The sequence below is a fragment of the Adiantum capillus-veneris genome, chromosome 8 (genome assembly GCF_014529385.1).
Source record: "Adiantum capillus-veneris isolate H3 chromosome 8, ASM1452938v2, whole genome shotgun sequence".
NCBI classification, from domain to species: domain Eukaryota; kingdom Viridiplantae; phylum Streptophyta; class Polypodiopsida; order Polypodiales; family Pteridaceae; genus Adiantum; species Adiantum capillus-veneris.
The window spans coordinates 71597406-71615751 of NC_140938.1; the positions used below are offsets into that span (position 1 = coordinate 71597406).

Consider the following 18346-nt stretch of genomic DNA (forward strand, 5'->3'; position numbering starts at 1 on the left):
GGTCAGTCGTGCCATGTACTCAACCATGCAGGCGCTCGTTCAACGAACGCTCTTCCTTTTCTTTTTTGCAGCACGGCAATCGCATCTGTTGAAGATTCTCATTGTACTTTCTTTTTTAAAATGTGTAAAACCCATTTGAAAATAATAGTGTGTACAATCACATTGTACTTTCTTTTTTAAAATGTGTAAAACCCACTGAAAATAATAATGTGTGTACAATCACTATTGTGTCCACTGTCGCTGTTTGCTTCGGTTGCGAGGCGATGGGAAGGGGTCTGAAGAGTATGCGGGGTTGAATATCACGTTGAAAGGACTCTCCATCGATCGCAGGTCTGTAAGCAGCCGACAACGCATGTAATTTTCAATCGATCGGCAGGAGGGTGGGCGTGCCGCTGTGTGTGGGTTGAGTCACCCGTCCTGATCTCATCATTGGTAGCCATGAGCCCAAACCGCAAAATGCCTATAAAAATGCGTGTCACGCTCTGCGTCTCCTCCACACCAAGCGGCAGGGGTAAGTATGGTAGCTTTGATGGCAGCTTTAGTAGATTCTCCACTGCCCAAACGTTCGGTCTTCCGATTATCAGGTGAGAATTCTGATTAACTTGTACATAACTCGTCCATTTGCAGGTAAGTTTTTCTTGCTTTTGATATGCTCTGTGCAGTCGAATCCTTTGGCAAAACTGGCCAGATAATGCGTTCTCATTACCGTGTTGAGGAGTCTCTTGCCGAATGGCATCCACGAAAACCTGGTTTTGGAAGTGCCACATACCGTTAGGCAAGAGCCATGCCTATGGGCAAAAATTGATCGTCAGAGAGAGAGAGGCCTCAAAATTTACACCTTTTACCAACGTGGTTGCAGGGTTGTGAAGCTGTATAAAAAGAAAGTAATCCGATTCGTTGAAACACCTGCTAGGAGTGCTTGTACAGAGAAAAAGGTGGATCAAGGGACTCCATATCGGAAGGAAATTTGTACCAGGAGATGCAACAGAGTATCAAAATGAGACCTAGCAGAGTGTCTTTGCCAAAGGAAAGGTGTTTGAATTGATTTCTACGCATGAAATAAATTGGAGCAGTGGTTTTAAGCCTTTTTTTTTCTCCGTGCGTCGTATCCATAACTTTTTATTCTGAAGCAGACATATCATCTCATTAGGAGTTGCCTCGATACCACCGGCATTGCAGCGCCAGTAACTTAATTATTCTCTTATCCCTCGCCCTCAAAGCGTACAGAATCAGTGACCACTCCGCATACAACCTCAAAGCATACGCGTACAAAATCAACGACCACTCCGGCCTCAAAGCGTACAAAATCAGCGATGGTAAAATATCTTATTTGTTCCATCCTTTGCCTTGCAGGGAATCGGTGGTTCACGTTGTAATGGATGGTAAAACTTCGATTTATCGTGGTTCGGTCTTGGATTTGACCTGTTAGAGTCTGTCTTCAGTTTGCTACTTTAGTTTCGCAACGCGCCATCTTTCATTTGTCGATGCCTCTGGCCATCTTCCTCCTTCCGTTGAGTGTAAATCCGCTACGCCTCCTTTTTTCCCCAGTTCTCGTTATTCGTTTCGCAACGATTCGAAGGCTGGCGTAAGGCTAACAAATCGGGTGTAGAGCAACTAGGCATTTCGCGTAAGTCATGAACAAAGGAGCTGTCGTCCTTTGCATTTGCTATCCTACGCTCTAAAGCTTTAATTCTGTCAAATAGTCTCTCCTTTTGTTCACGCACGACTTGTAGCTCTTTTTCAAGTTTTTTACTTGTGTTGCGTTCGATCCTACGCTCTTCCTCAAGTATCCCACGCTCATTGCCTGTACAAATTCGTTTACGTGCATGGTCCACGATATCCGAGTAGAGACGCTAAGGTTGTACCTTTGGAAGGAATTCTGCTAAGCCGGGCGAACTGGTAAGCACTGATCCCAAGCCATACTTTGTGCATTGATCGCCTAAAGATGCTTAAAAAAGGCTAAATGCAAGCTGGTGTCCCTTCTATCACCTTCCCTGCTTGCTTGGCAAGCTCTTAGGGATGGTGCCCTCCAGTTCATTGCTGCTGAGATCCACCCACACCAGATACTTACAGTCCCCCAGTGTGGGAGGAATTGTGCCAGACAGTGAATTGTTATTGGGATGCAGATAGTTGATTCCGGCCATGAGACCCAGCTCGGAAGGAATGCTGCCCACGTGAGAGCGCGAGCCACTCCAAGCTGCTAAAGTTAGCATATCCTTTATCCAAACAAAACGAAAAGAGCCGGCTATGCTATTTCGGCTCATGTAATGTAGCTGCTACCTTTGGATAGAGCCTTTCTATGTACTAGGAAACGACACCGGTTCGAGTCCGGTCATGGGCTAGTAGGAAAGAAACACGGGAACTTTGCTTTCACTTGTCTGAGGATGAAGAATATTATCTCAACCAAACCAAAAGAGCCGTGATTCGTTTGGTGTCGCTTGTTTCCTTTCCGATCCTGAAAATGCGAGCGGAAAAGCGAGGCGATAGCACCAGGGCTGCCAGAGGTTCAAGTCCTCTTTGCCTTCACAAAACATGGAGTCTTAGGATGGCAGAAATCGAGCGAAACAGACCCTCTTCAAGGTATTTCCTCTTCGAAGCTTTGATGAGCCAACCTATGTCGCCGTTAACCAAACAGGTAATCGCGATTAGGAGGAAATGGGATTTGAACCCTTCGCTCCTTGTCTAAAGTAATATGAATGGCGTAGCTCTTTCATTGCATTGTTTCTGGCCGATACCAGATTCGCATCTGAAGGCAATCGCATATACGATTTGTGGGTCCGGGCTGTCAACCAGGTCTCCCGAGAATTCTCAGTACATATGGCAGAAAACGCTTTTCACATATCGAGGTCGGAGTGGGATCGGGTGTTCCGCGTTTTACTAGGATGCCCGGACGGAACGAACACGCTTGATTGATGAACAAAAGAGTGCTAACGACAAAAGCACTTGCCGGAGAAAGTGCAAATACAGCTGGTACAAGGATCGTTCAATCGCTACCAACCTTTTGTGTTATTTGTTCTGAATGTATATGCCATGGTTTTGTGAATCAATGTTTCGTTGATGATCTCTCGGTAAGTCATTAGCCTAGGCTAACAACCGTAAGCCGGACCGCCAACGTCAAGGCGAGATCACATTGGTCCGGTCCCCGTTAGCCCAGTGGAAGGATGAGGTGCATCCACTCAGATAGCAAGGGGAGGTCGGATGACTGCGGCCACGTCAATCCGCCGCTAGCAATTGTCTAGCTTATGCTACTAACTGAAACCCTCACCGGTTTCATCGGGCCTTGGAAAGCTTTCTCAGCATAAGTACGTAAAATAAGGCTAAAGGTCAATCTTTGTCGTTGATGATCTCTTGGTTGGTTACCGGCTCTCGCCAATAACCGTGAGCGGAACGGCCATCGGCAAGGCGGATCATCCTACGTCCCGGGATTGGGGCCTGAGGGGGAACCCCAATAATCTCAGATCGACAGAGCAGTGCCCAACTGAATGATAGATACTCCGATCCAGTTTCGCTCACGACTTCCCCGGACTTGAACCGGTGCCGTTTCACATGGGAATGCTCTATCCAAAGGTAGCAGCTACATAAGCGTTTATTATACGATAATTTGTAAGGTGGAATGATCCAAGTAAGCCAGGTAGCGATAGTGGCTGATTTGCAGGACAGAAACGTGGTGCGCAGGTTGCTTAGCACTTGCTGCGCAAAGCCACGCTTTTTCAATCGTTTGATTATTACATGAGAATCCTTGTCGCAACGTCTGCACGGCGACAACGCCATCCTTTACCACGCAAACCACCAAACTAAGAGGTCAGGTCGCCGATAGCAAGCTGTGTGCTCGTTGAAGGACGGCAATAACACTAATCCAGGACTGGAGCGAGTTGCTCCAGGCACTGAGTTCAGCCACTATACTACCTACAACGCGTCGATAAGGAGAAGCGTTAGGCGCACAACAACGTAGGGCCTGCTGACAACATGTAGTGCGGGGGCAGGGTTCGAACCCGCAGTCTTCAGGTCATGAGCCTGACGAGTTGGCCATTTACTCCACCCCGCAATTGATCTCTCTCGGCTAATTTCCTTTGCATAATTGAGCCTTTCGCATCCCTGTAAAGGCGTGTTGTTGATTATTTCGTTACTTGGTTAGTAGCGTGCTTTAGCTAGCTCATGCCATTTTACCGGTCCAGTTTTCATCATCGCGTGCTTTCTTCTCCGAGCCAAGGAACAGACGCGAGGCTCTTTGAAGAAAGCTTAATAGGAAATACGTGCGTGAAGAACGAACAGAATTACGCTTCAATCAGTGCACGATAACAAAGAAGAAAAGTTGATTGGACCTCTAGTAGCCCGGCCATTCCACTAAACTTTCTTGTATTGCAACTTTCTTACCGTCAAAGAACTAAATATGTTTCCAATACCTATACCTACTGTTGCGATGATTTCTTTTGCATTATTTAATTGAATGTTTTTCGTTGATTCCCTTGCCTTGGTGTTCGCCTAGCTAGGGTAGTATCCTGCATTTATGGCAGTTCCTAATGGCGTGGCGCCAAACCTGTCGTTGTTAATTAACTTGCTATGTAGCGTTACCTGTCGTTGCTGATCAACACAGTGTAGTAGCGTTACCTTAACGTGTTGATTCACACCTAAGGTTTGGAAATAATGTTGCCTGCTCTTTTTCTTTTGCCGCCAAAGTAACCAAACAATTGCCTAGCTTTTGCTACCCGGCCGATATTCATGGCAATGTGAATCAATGTTTCGGATCTCTTGGTAAGTCATTAGCCTAGGCTAACAACCGTAAGCTGGACCGCCAACGTCAAGGCGAGATCAGATTGGTCCAGTCCCCGTTTTGTCTTCCACCATTCGATGGAAGCAGATAGCAAGGGGAGGTCTGATGACTGCAGCCACGTCAATCCGCCGCTAGTAATTGTTTAGAATGACTGCAGCCACGTCATTCTTCAATTGTCTAGCTTTTGCTATCGCTTTAGGGTCCCGGCTGTCAACCACATCTCCCGAAAACTATCAGTACATATGGCCGAAAACGCTTTTCACATATCGAGGTCGGAATGGGATCGGGTGTTCCGCGCTTACTATAATGCCCGGACAGAACAAACAATCTTGAGTAATGCCCGCGCTTACTATAATGCCCGGCCGCCCCTGTGACCTGCTAGTTGGAGGGCAGGGCTGAAACCGCGGAACCGCCAACGTCAAGGCGAGATTACATTGGTCCAGTCCCCGCCCAGTGGAAGCATCCACTCAGATAGCATGGAGAGGTCGGATGACTGCGGCCACGTCAATCCGCCGCTAACAATTGTCTAGCTTATGCTACTAACTGAAACCCTCACCGGTTTCATCGGGCCATGAAACAATGCAAAAAAGTTCTTTTGTTTCCTTTCCTCAGCAACGAACGAGTAAGGAAAACTATCATTTCTTTTATTTCAAGCATTAACCGCATCATCTTCGTAGGAATAACCGGGATTGTCGTTGAGATTTTTTTAACATCACTTACGTAATCGTTATCATTATTTACGCATTTGCCTGTTAGAAATGATTTTTCACTTGCCCCATCATATTTCACTTCCTGTCTACCATCGTTATTGGCCTTAACGCCATCATTATGAACCTCGTAACCATTGTTTGTGGCCTTGACACCATCGTTGTTGACAACGTACCATGTTAGGATATCGTATAGAAAAGATGCTAGCGAACTTTTCGTGGTTGGTCTTTTGTTTAGTTTTTTTTCTTTTAGCTCTCGATACGCCGGTGCATATGGCCAGAGAACCAAAGGTTCGAGAGGGATTCGGCCGGGGTGAGAACCGGCGTGTTAGCATTAACAATCATGCTCTCATCTTTTAAATCGGTCGTTACGGGGTCAGTGAGCTACCTTGTAGCGTAGAGAAAAGAAAAGAAAAGAGGGACAAGGTGTTTTTTCAAAACAACTTTATCTTTTGTTGAGGGCAAAAAAGGGCACTCAACCGTAAGCAACAAAGGGGGAGAAGCTTTCATGACTTCCCACGGTGTGGCCATTACTTCCAGAAACAGCTGGTTTCACCGTTATGAGCCAGTTATTGAAAAAGCGTTCGCACGCTTGTGGGGCGAAAGGCCAAAGGAGGACTCCTTTTCTTGCCTATAGGTTCTTATGGTCCAAAGGACTTCAACAAAGGCACTTTTTGGAGTCGTAGCTCTTTGATTCACCCCTAGCCACAAGTCATCCCCGTATTTTGCCACATACGTGAGTTCGGTCCTCTAAGGCCTCTGTGGAGAGCCCGATTCAACCTGCTCGTGGCTAGATCAATCGGTTTCGGGTCAAATAGAAACAACGCCGAAGATTCAACCTCATTACGCCTACACCTAATGGCTTAAGCCGCTGTTCCCATTTACTCGCTAACCCATTATGCAAAAGGTACGCCGTTAAAGTGGAAAGTGCGCCAAGCAAGAGCCGACAACGCGAAGCTTCGCTCAAGGGTTCGCTCAAGGCAAACATTAGTGGCTTTGCCTGGCTACAACGCTTTCTTAGCTTCGCGTATGCGTTCCATTAAACATTAGTGGCTTTGCTTTTGTTTTCAACGCTTTGCTCTTCCGACTGATAGTTTGCATCAGATTTCAGGTTTTCTATTGCACTCCCGGCATACGGCGGGGTCTTTTCACCTTTCCCTCATGGTACTTGTGGTACACTATTGGTCATTGAGGAATACTTAGGCCGCGAGGGTGGTCCCCCTTAGTCACTACAAAGCGATCATTATTCAAACACGGTATTCGCGTTTTGCAATAGGAATCAAACTTGTTAGGAAAGATTTACGGGGCTATCACCTTCTTTGGCCAGATCTTCCAACCTTTTCATAATTCCTTGAGGAAGGGGCGAAGACACCGGGTGTCTTCGCCTTCCCCCTACTACAAGTTCTCCCCTGCACAGGGCCAGGGAAAGCGGAGGTCCCTTTCTCGGGGCCCCTTCCCCTTTCTTTGCCTAATCCGCTTTCGCTCGCTGCTACTAACGGAGTCTCAGTTGATTTCCTTTCCTTTAGCTACAATGATGTTTCAGTTCGCTAAGTCTCTCAAGTCCGAGGCAGAGCCGCAGCACACGGCATGCCCGGCAAGCTTGGATACGGTTTCCCGATTGGAAACCCATGGATCACAGACGGTATCTCCCCATGGCCTTTTGCCTTTGGAAGCGTCCTTTTTTCTCAATGCCCAGGCATCCATCCAATGCATTCTTTTCGATGCTGTAGGAATTGAACCTACCGAACACCGTACAAAATCTTAATGAGTGTTCGATTTACAATCGCGCAACACTCAACCTGTGGCTGCATCTTTACTGTATTGGTGAACTGAAAATTGGAGACTCAATTGGCTCAGGATTCATTTTTGTCTTAAATCTAAGAGCCGCAAGCAGCCCTAGATGCATGCTAGGTAGCCTTAATCCTGATTCCGAGGACAGCAAGGGCCAAAGTAGTCAAATCTGCTACTTATGGTTTGATAGACCAAGATCCAGCCATTTCAACGAATGCGTAAGGAAACCGAACCGTTGCGCTAATCCCAAGTCGAACTGCTGCAAGCAAGAGGCGAAACAGCAGTTGCCTTGCTTATTTTTAATTGTTAGTATAATCTATAAAGACTAAGAAGCATGTCTTAACTCAGTACAGATACAGAATCGTCCTACGCGGGGCAAGGGATAATAAATTGTTATGCAAAAACCTTACCTCACATCAAGAAACAAGCTTCAATCTAAGCTTCAAAAGAGAAAGGCAGACAGGCCATCTAATCTCCTAAAGATCTGCGCCTCCCACGAACCAATGGATGCAAACAAATGGCGCGTTCTTCTATTAAGATGGGCTGAAACAAAAGCCTGTATACTCAACCTATGCGAAGTAGGTACAGTATGGGATGATTTTGCATAACTTCGAACTTTCCATACCATATGATGGGGTCTCTCTTTCGTATTATGCTCTTAGCAGCTCTACAATTACGAGCTATTACAGTGTCATTCAATCAAGTTACGAATGGCGAAAGGCTTAGTTTAATTGACATTTATCAATCCACATTTATGTAATAAAAGAAATGAACCTACGACAATAACGAAACGACCGTTGCAATCGACCCTTTCAATTCAAAATCATCTGTCCCTTCTTGCTTGCCCTAAGAAAATGACTTATAGAGCCTGGCCTGTTATTAATATCTCTCATAATGCGTATACCACTATCAATAAAAGCATCTATAGCTTCTTAAATAACGATTCCAACATTAATAACTTTTGATTCCCTTGTTTCCATGCCATGTAGAGGTCATTACTTTTACGTGTACATTTTCCTACCCCACCAGATATAGATACACCTTTATGCCATGAGCTTTCGCAATATTATTGATCGATTCCATGATAAGAACCGTCTTCTTAACTCCAAATAAACCAATTTTTCTACCTTGACGATACGGCGAGTTAACGACTAATTGACACTCCCAGAGAGCCAACTGGTTACTTCACGAACGTAGGGCTGGCAAAATTAATTCAACTAATTCATTACTTTATTCGCACTAATGCCACTTTTGCTTTCACTATTACTAGATCCACTATTATTGTTATCTACGTCTTTTACTTTACTTATTAGTAAATATTGTTAATGGAAGCAAGCTACATGCTCTACTTGGAGGGCAAAGGTAGTCAGGCTTCCTTTCCATCGATATCATCAACTCTGACTTTTAAAACAAACCTAGCTAATATAATACTAACAGGGAAAACTTTGAACCCTAATAGAAGAAAAGAGCCAATACTCGAATGTTCATAGCGTGCCACGCCACCCCTAGCCTATTTATGATCGACATAGCCACGCGTTCATGCTAATTCTAGTATCGGCGTCCCATGCCACTTGGTTTTTTTCTTTATCCTAGTATCGTTTGCATTAGTAGTCCCAAAGCAAGCAAGTAAAAGCAGTCTTTGTTACTACATTCTAGTGACCCTATCACATATAGAGTTAACTGATAGGTGTAGATTGTCAATAGAGACAATAATTAAACGCTTAAGCACTACCTTTATTTATAAAAGTATAGTGATAAGTAAAGAAAACTATACGTCGTCGTCATCTGTCTCTAGCAGTTTTCACTATCATATAGGTGTATGAAACGAAAGTGCTAGCAAGTATACCGCTGTTTCAATTCTAATTACGCTATTTGTTCCTTGAATTCGAAAGTCATCAAGTAAGCTAGCTTTCAGGTTGGCGATAAAAAGGATTAAAAAAAGGTTTAACACACACAGTTTAAGTTTACCTTAAGTTTGCGTCAGGGTGCAAGCAAGCAAGCAAGCAAGAATTGGCTGTTTACCATACCATTATGAGGGCAGGGCATTTTTAATAAATCATCCCTATCCTCGTTGTTTGCCCCCGTTCATTGAAGTTAGCAAAGTCATGCAAATAGATGGCAGATTGGATACCTTACACTCCAAGGCGGCTTTTCGTTAAGGTTGTTACGTTTTAATTCTTTGAAACGAGCTTAGTTTCTTGCTAGCACAGTGCTGTTATAACTGTTTTCATCCATTCCTTTGCATGTGGCTCTGTTTAATTGGCGTTATCGTGTCTTATGAAGCTTTAGATAAAATATCAAATTGAACGAAGAAAAGAAAAAATGATGCATTGGATTTACAAGCATCCGGAAGTTAAAACAATTGCTTTAGCGGTCCTAGCTGCGGGAGCCGCGGCCCTTAGCTGTTAGCTAAGTTATAAAATTTACATTAAAGCAAACAAAGAAGCTAACTCTTTCAAGGGAAATAGAAGCCTATTGGCAATGTATAAAGAGCACGACGCTTTCTATGAATTACAAGTACAGCAGCAGGCATCTGACATTGATTTATTTGAAGCAGGGAATGTTATACAAACATAAAAGAGCAAGCACATAATAGTTCTCCTCAGGGTTGCTTGCCCCTTTACCTTGGCTGACATGACGCGTTTAACGACTACATCTTTGCACCTTAGCTAACTCATTTAATACGTTAGTGGTTATGTTATTATACGTTATGTCTTAGTTATCGTCAGACATCCAATGTGAAAGGTAAGATAGGCATGCAAACTCTATCTTTCTGCAAAAGCAAGCACATAACCTTGCTAGAGGCACAAAAGACTTAAGCTGGAAATGCAATCATCACACGAGGCCGCTTAGGATTAAAATGATGCTTAAAAGAGAACGTGATTTGAAAGCATTTATTCTCTTCCTCTACCTTTGCCTTTCATGAAAATGTTGTTTCAAGTTCGCTATCAAAATCATAATCTTTTCCATGAATCATTGGTTCACTCGGCGAATGCAGACTCTTTTGTAGACTCGGCTACCTGGCCGCGGAGCTTAGCTTCGAGTGCTTGGACATAACCCTATTGGTACAGCTGTAGATTTTGTTTCGCATTGGGTCGGGGAAGACCCAACCTCTCAGGAATTAAAGAAGACAGTGTTTATTTATTTCATCCCTATAGGGATGTTTCAGATAATTATGGTGAGGTTCAGAAAATACCACAACATTGAGTTTATCATGCTCGACCTCTAAATAATATGGGTAAAAATAATCTAGTGTTCCATACGTATAGATCGTGTCATAATTTAATTTGTTTTTTCTTTTCCGCTCAATTATAGAGAACAAAAAACAAGCAAAAGTCTTTGATGGCAACTAATAGGAAGATTCTAAGGAGAATTAAAATCCAATTTCATATGACTTCGTGGTGAACATGATCTGCCAAGGTCTCTTCCATTCCCGTGTGAATATACCAAAATAACAAAAAATTCAATGAAATCATAATAAAAACATTGGTTATGAGAAAGAGAAAAACTAAACAGGCTGCAATACTTCTTTAGGTAAGCCAATAATTTAAGGTTTCTTTATGAGCTTTCGTTGCTTTTGCGTTGGAAATATTCGTTTATTTATTTTCGCTCGTTTTCGTTAAAATGAACTTTAAAGCGAATAGATTAAATTAAATAAAAAATGGCGTTGTCGAAAGGTAAAACAAAGATTCTCGTGGATTCTCGTTGTAGCTTTGTCTACACCTGCTTGCACTGGCGCTTCTATTTGTATTTTCCCTTATTGCTCTTGTGCCACAGCTTCGACAGACCGCTTAGTCCCGCTCATCTTCAGCGCAAGCGCGCTTGATCAGATCAGTGAGCTATTACGCACTCTTGCCTTTGTAGTTTGGTTGTTTTTTTCCTTCTTTTTAGGTAGCGTGGCCTTTATTGAGGTTACCTCTTAACAAGGTAACATAATAGTAATGCGTTGGACTTACAGTCCTGGAATGATGGTTTGACTCCATCCCCAGTTTTTCTTACAAAAGTGTGGTTTGGTCGAGGGTCTGCCTTCCTTCCTTTCCCTTCACCTCGGCAGTGGAAAAGGGCAAAGTGAACCCACTGTGACATGATAGTACATAGCAGGGGACCCTACCTTAGAATGCAATGGGTGTATGTAGGTTCCCTCCAGCTACCTATTTATTTTATTAGGGACTTGGACATGCAAAAAGGATGCTCTGTTGCTAGCCAAAGTTGGCATGGAGCTGCTGCCTTAATAGGAGCTGCCGCCTTTGCTACTTTAACTAACTCCACCCTAGCATTTGCCACCAGTTTGTGTCTCCTCACGCTTCATCTTGTAGGCACATGCTGTCTTTGGCAATCAATGGTCTACGATTGCCTCTTTTCTTTTCTATTATGGCAATGAACAAAAAACATAGAAAAAACAAACAAAAAACAAACAGTTTTTCTTTTTTTCTTCTTCTAATCTAGTTCTAACTTTGGCTAGATGAATAAATCTTAAATGTTAGTATAGTAATAGCTGGTTCATTTCAAAAAGAAGACTCTTCTTCTGTAGTAATTACTAAGGTAAGGCTACTGGAGGTGTTTGTAATGCGCAGCATCCTTAGCTCAGTCGGATAGAGCAACAACCTTCTAAGTTGAAGGTCACAGGTTCAAGTCCTGTAGGATGCGAAAAGTACACATTAAATCATATACCTACGGGAATGCTTTGCCTGCCCTTGTTTAGGGCTAGCGGGTTTTTTCTTCTAACTGAACCTGCATCATGCTTTGGTCACTTTTCGCTATAGTGGTATATGGGGTTACTTGCCTTTCCTTCACTTCGCTTAAATTGAAAGAAAACAGCCATGATTATTAAGAGAAGAACTAATACAAAAAAATACTTCTTATTTTATTACGGATCTGGTTAAATATTTAACATTTTCCATGATTCTCTCTCTTTCAGGTATTCGGGGAATTCTTTTGAACAGAAGAAATATTACTATTATGCTGATGCTAATTGAGTCAATGCTATTGGCTGTCAATTTGAACTTTCCGGTATTTCCCGTCTATTCAGATGATATGATGGGTTAATCACTCGCTTCACTAGTGTTAACAGTGGCAGCTGTGGAATTCGCAATTGGGCTGGCCATTTTGGTGGTAACTTTTTGAATTCGCGGGACCATTGCCGTGGAATTTCCTAATCGCATGAAAGGTCGAGCGCTATTAAACTTGTTGCACTCTGCTTTCCTCTCCTGAATACGAAGTATACTTTGGCATTAAATTAAGAGAAGGGAAATACAATTCAAATCTCTCTTCCGGGCTGCGGATTTACTGAAATCAAACGCTTCTTTTATTTGGCCACTTCCCGCTTCGACTTTTTGAGCCAAGATTAGGGTTAGTTTCTTTTAATACATAAACCCATACATATTACTGGATCGGAAAATGTAGTTGGGGCTTGAGATCGGATCAGCAGCTAAAGGGGGATCTTGAAAGGAAAGAAACACATTTCCTAGGCATGCAATTTAAGGCAACCATCAAAAATGGACCAAAACTTTTCATGGCTTGTCATCCATAACCTCACGAGGTAAACCATATGACCTGCCGTCTGTAACCTCACTTACAAAGTAGGCCAGGAACAATTGAATTGGTGCGACGACGGAACAGATTCTCTCCGAATCGACCCTAAACAGACGTGCTTCATATCATCGAGTTGCACGAATTCACACGCGACTCAAAATCGCCATTTACTTTTGTTTTGCTTGGGACGACGTGTCTTTGGCGAGTAACGGGATTCGAACCCGTGTTTTCAAATTCACAATCTGACACTCTGACCCATTGAGTTATACCCGCCCTCGGGGCTAGCTCCCCGCCCCTTCAGCTTTAGAGGCTTAAAATCAATTCAAACACGTCTGTACCTGCTATCAGATTCGAACCGATAACCTAGAGCAGATTCAAAAAAAGTATGTCGCGTTTACCAATTCCACCGAGGTTAACAGGTATGCTCACTATCGGACTCGAACCGATAACCCTTGAAACGGAACAGATTTTAAGTCTGTCGTGTTTACCTTTTTCACCAAGTGAGCAAACTTTGAAAGCAAAGAAAAAAAACAAAAAGGTTATGCATAAAATGTATTCATGAAAGGGTAAAGTGAAGAAAAAACGTCAAAGCAAACAATCAGACGCGCCTTCCAAGCTATCAGCACCTTTAGAAACAGGAATTATAGACGATACGGCGGGGTCTTTTAAAGCTTCCTCTATGCCAAGGCAGGTAAGATTGAAACCGTAGGCCAATCAGTTAACAGCTGCTGAGCTACCGAAGGGAGATGCAAGGAATTTAGTTTAGTCCCATATACATTCAAATACTTTCCTTTTAAGGGGAACCGCCTCATGACCTGTAAGACGTTAACTATTTGAAGCGAAGACCCTTTGCTTTATTTAAGCAGCCATGCAACAAAGACATAAGACTTTCTTTCTAGTAGCCGGCAGCCAAAGGAAAGGCTGCCCCCTTCATCCCTGAGATTGAGTGAGAAAAGATCAGGTACCAAGCGCTAATTGATTGCTATAGACAACTCTCAACCATTACTGGGGATGGCCCACGAGGTGTAGCGCAGTCTGGTAGCGCATCTGTTTTGGGTACAGAGGGCCATAGGTTCGAATCCTGTCACCTCGATTATTGCCTAACTGGGCATTTTGTCTTTTTTTCACGATCTTTCTTTGCGCTAAGGCGGCTTCTTATGGCATAACTCTGTCCACGAATCAAACAAGCATTGTAACTTTAAATTGAAGACATGGCCCTTTGAGTCGAGTCATCTAGGCATTTTGAAACCGGAAATTTCGTATATGGAGTTGTATTGTAAAGGCTATGTCTCTCATATACGAAAATGGTTAACCCAAAGGGATTGAGAGGAGATACTATAGACCGTAGGTCTTCAACCTTTTGCCATAAGCATTTGGCTGGGTGTAGAGTTAGTTTAAGCACGTCTGGTTTCGGTTATAAAATGATAAAGCCAAGTCAAGCAATTTCATTCCTGCCAAGTCCCTTTCGTCTAGTGGTTAGGACATCGTCTTTTCATGTCGAAGAAACGGGTTCGATTCCCGTAAGGGATAACCTTCTTGGAGAGGCTGGCAAAGGGCGGGCCTCCTCGTTAGAGGGTTAGGCAAGAGGTCCACGGGACCGTCCCGTAGCCCCCATGATGAGTAAGGGCTGGTTCCTTGTGGTTCAGGTTCTTTTTCCCCCTAACCCTAGCCAGCCACCATTTCCCCAGTAAACGGCAAGACAATCTGTTCATTGATCGAAGTCTTGAGCGATTAGGGGGTTCAGCCAGCCTAGCCAAAGCCCAAACAGAGTAACTAGAATCGTAACCCCAGGTGCCTCGTCGGTAATCGATGATACGTCAAAGACGGACAGAATTTTGTAGAGAAAGCCCGTATATCCGAACCAAGAATTGACAGGAACCTTGCCCATCATTGCAAAACGATAACAGAGAAAAACTAATCTAAGAAATCCCCTAGCACGCAAGCAAGAAAGAGAGACACGTGGCATGTTAAAGTTTATAGCTAATCAGCTTTATGTATGCTAAGGCCTGGTACAATTGTAAGCAGCATGGCATATTTTAAGGTATGTCGCTGTGTACAAAGGCCCTTTAGGACAATAAAGGGCATACACATGCCTAGCCATGTGCGTTGCAAACAAAGCTTGCTCTTTTTTGCATACACCAGCCACTGTAACCAATTAAAAATAGATTTGGTTACAGTGGAAGGGCTTTCAACCTACGACAGGATCGGCACCTGAGATCATTTTACATGTCAAACATTGTATTATGGTCTAATCTTAAGTTTTTCTTAAGGCCAAGGATGAGATCCATTCTTATAATCCGTCCCCCCTTTCGAAAGAGGGGGTGGCGCCTCTTGGGTCTTGCTTCTTGGTTATGCGGGGATTCTTCGGCGTTATCTGTCTTTTGACCGCCTTACAGGTAACACAGTGAACCATAAGGCTTAAATGTGTCACACCGGCCGGTACCTACCCATCTCCCTCTCCATACGATCGGTTACATAAATAGACAAATGCTCCTGCCCATTCTATTCTGTTATAGACGGCAATAATGTAACTGATCATAATAGGTACTATTGCAGAAGCATGAGACTAAGTCGAGTTATTTCTTCCTAGCTTTTATTGTTTTTTCTTTGCTTTTCCCTTCAGCAATAGCATGTGTTAGATTTTTCAACAGCATTTTGGGAGGATTTGAGCTTGATTCCAGGGTTACCGAATGATGTAGCTCTCTTGTGCCTGGCCAGAGTGCAGCGAATAGAGCTGCTCAAATTGCGCTTGGTCTGCACGTCCTGGAAGCGTCTTCTTGAGAGCAAAGAGTTTCGGGACTTGAGATTGAAGGTATACACGCAAGGACAATTCTGCCAAATGTGGCATTTTTGTGCATGCTTACTGAATTTTGTCGCCTTTCATTGCTCTCAGGTTGGGTCTGCAGAAGCTTGGTTGTATGTGTTGGCATGTTGTTCTCCTTTTAGTGCCTTTGATCCTTTCTCCAATAAATGGTTCTCACTACCACAAATCCCAAGACTGTATGACGACACTATTTGGCAAGGCTTTGCATGTGTGGCTGTGGGCCCAAGTCTTCTTCTAATGGGTGGCATTCATCAAAGCACAAGTGCAGCTACTCCTTTATACTCAACAGGTGTGTTTTCCCAAAGTTCTTACACTGCCTCAGTTTGCTTAAAACCTTTTTACCATTTACAACCATCATCAATGATTTTTTTCATGGATTGGAAGTGTAGCAAGATCTCTGGCTTTATTCATTCTCTTGGAAAGCTTTTCGAAGAATCCAACTTGTAGTCAGCGTCATCATTGATGATTGCTTAGTGTGGTTGGTGAACCTTGCAATTTTTGTGCCATACATCAGCTCTCTGTTGATACCTCTCCTTAATGCTTTATTAAGTGCGAGGCTCGTTATACTGTCTTGTGGATGACCACCATGAGTACATTTTTTGCACTTTGCTTTAAAGCTGAATTTTGGGCTCTTTTTGGATTCTTTGCTTCATTTGATGCGAACAAGAAAATTGGGCATCAATGTTTCGGGAAAACTTATTTTTACACTATTTTCCTTTCAATCTAGGCAGGGGTTTTCCTTTTCCTCTTGCTCTTATCCAGCATATTTTAAAATAAAAGCGGCACAATTGTAAAAGCTGAGACCACTTTTCCCGAAGACTGTTGGACATTCTCTGGTTGTTGGAACAATGTGGACTTTTTCATGGCTTCTTTAGAAGTTGCGACAATTTAACATGTACATCAGCTGAATTCGATTGCAGGGGTAGTCTGTGCGGACCTACATATCTATAATGCGTGCACAAACCAATGGTCAAGAGGGGCGAGTATGAGTACTCCTCGAAGTTGGTTTGCGGCAAGTGTTATTGGAGATTGTGTATATGTGGCTGGTGGCCAAGGACATGACCGGTTTTTGGACACTGTGGAGCTGTATGACTTGAAGAAGAATTCATGGTCACATGTTTCAAGCATGAACTGTGTGCGTTCCAGCTGCTATGGCTTTACCTTAAATGGAAAAATTTGGATAATTGGAGGCGAGGTCATGCGAAACCAGCATAGGGTCAAGCCAGGAAGAGGATCTGCAGAAGTGTACAATTTTGAGAGTGGTTCATGGAGCTTGATTCCGGAGATGTTGTTAAATTCAGAGAAGGTTCGGTGCTGTCGCTCTTTGGTTACTTTCCCTTTTTTTTCTGAGGTTCTGTGCCCCATGTTCCTTAGTCCTTAAGTGTGCAGAGTCCGCTGTCGGACTTGCCAATTTGCAAATGGTGTATAGTAAGATTTAAGTTTACAGCATTGTTTAAAAGGGGATGTTCATCACACACACACACACACACACACATGCACGTGCGTGCACACACAGACTCGGGGTCCTCTTGAATTTCCACCATTAAATAGTAGAGGCAAAAGCGCCAAACCTTACTCTTCGTCCCTATATTCACATATAAAAGAATACATACAAGCACAAGCGCGCGCACATGTTGCACTCAAGTATGTGGTTGTGTGTGTGCAGCACGATCGCTCGCTCAATGAGATGACATGTTTCTTTTTTGGTCAGGTACCTGGGCCAAGCACAGTGTATTGTGGGAGGCTTTTATGTGTGCACCAAAGTAAGTTAATGATGTACTCAGGAGATACAAATAGCTGGTTCCATGTTGGGGAACTATCTGGTTCAGAAATGTTTAGTAATCAGAATTCTCGGTATGGATTTGCATGCGAGTCTCTCAATGATGAGCTTTACATCATTGGTGGGACGCGTATGTCAAGACATTACAGGCACTCTGTGCAGCTTTTGAACACAAATGAAGCTTGTAAGCTGACGCCGTCCTGCGGAGGCGAATCGAAGAACACAAGCTGGTGGAATCTTGCATCTATGGGGAAATGTGAGGGTACCATAGTGGCATCAGCAGTGATGACCATGTGATGACAAGGGCAGTTCCAGGCAACAAGCCCTTTTGTGTTCATCTGTTAGTTGGAGTTTCATGTGCGTCTTCCATAAAACAAGCTGTTGGGCATGTGGTTTTTGTTGTTCATGGGCAGCCTGCAAGAGCTATGAAACCTCAAAAGTAACCCAATTGGCACAAAGGGTCAATTGCTAATACAGATTGCAATTCTGTTCCACATCCTTACATGGTGAGCCTCATTTTCTAAAGGGCGACATATTTGTCTCGCATTTCTTGAGTGCCATAGCCTTGACCTTCTAGGAAGACTAATCAAGCAACCATAACCTTCCCCTTCCATGGAAAAATTTGAGGGATTTCAAATAAAACTCGCTTTGTATGAGGAAGAAGCCAATCAAATACTGTGGTTGAAGTGTCGAGCTTGTGAATTGATGATGATGTTCCAAAACTTCCTTCCGAACACTGGTTGTGAGTCTTTGCCGTGTGCATTGAGTGTATACATCTATAGATGTGTGTGTGTGCGTGTATCAATTGGTCGTGGAGAGTGCCATGGAGTTTGGTACTCTCTCTCTCTCTCACACACGCACACACATACACACAACACACACACACACACACACAGAGAGAGCAGTAGCAGCAGCAGCATCAATGGAATTTAGTTGTACAA

The 18346-nt window shown here is 43.5% G+C and overlaps 1 protein-coding gene and 3 non-coding genes across 9 annotated transcripts; 3 read left to right on the forward strand and 1 right to left on the reverse strand.

The window, feature by feature from the left end:
• Positions 1-238: 238 nt before the first annotated feature.
• Positions 239-18127, forward strand: LOC147452346 (F-box/kelch-repeat protein At1g16250-like). 6 transcript variants are annotated; one of them, XM_086518069.1, is made up of 7 exons: positions 239-511; positions 628-775; positions 860-1032; positions 15520-15613; positions 15695-15914; positions 16546-16931; positions 17337-18127. In XM_086518069.1, the coding sequence occupies exons 3-7, from the start codon at positions 980-982 to the stop codon at positions 17700-17702; spliced, it is 1119 nt and encodes a 372-aa protein (XP_086374195.1). In that variant the 5' UTR covers positions 239-511; positions 628-775; positions 860-979; the 3' UTR covers positions 17703-18127. The 6 variants fall into 6 exon arrangements, with proteins under 6 accessions (XP_086374195.1, XP_086374197.1, XP_086374194.1 ...); XM_086518072.1 differs by having other exon boundaries at positions 507-584; positions 663-775; XM_086518071.1 differs by lacking the exon at positions 628-775.
• Positions 11843-11916, forward strand: TRNAR-UCU (transfer RNA arginine (anticodon UCU)). Its single transcript has one exon. It is a non-coding gene; the product is annotated as a tRNA-Arg (tRNA).
• On the reverse strand, positions 13002-13074 carry TRNAH-GUG (transfer RNA histidin (anticodon GUG)). Its single transcript has one exon. It is a non-coding gene; the product is annotated as a tRNA-His (tRNA).
• On the forward strand, positions 13821-13894 carry TRNAP-UGG (transfer RNA proline (anticodon UGG)). The gene has a single exon. It is a non-coding gene; the product is annotated as a tRNA-Pro (tRNA).
• Positions 18128-18346: the final 219 nt, after the last annotated feature.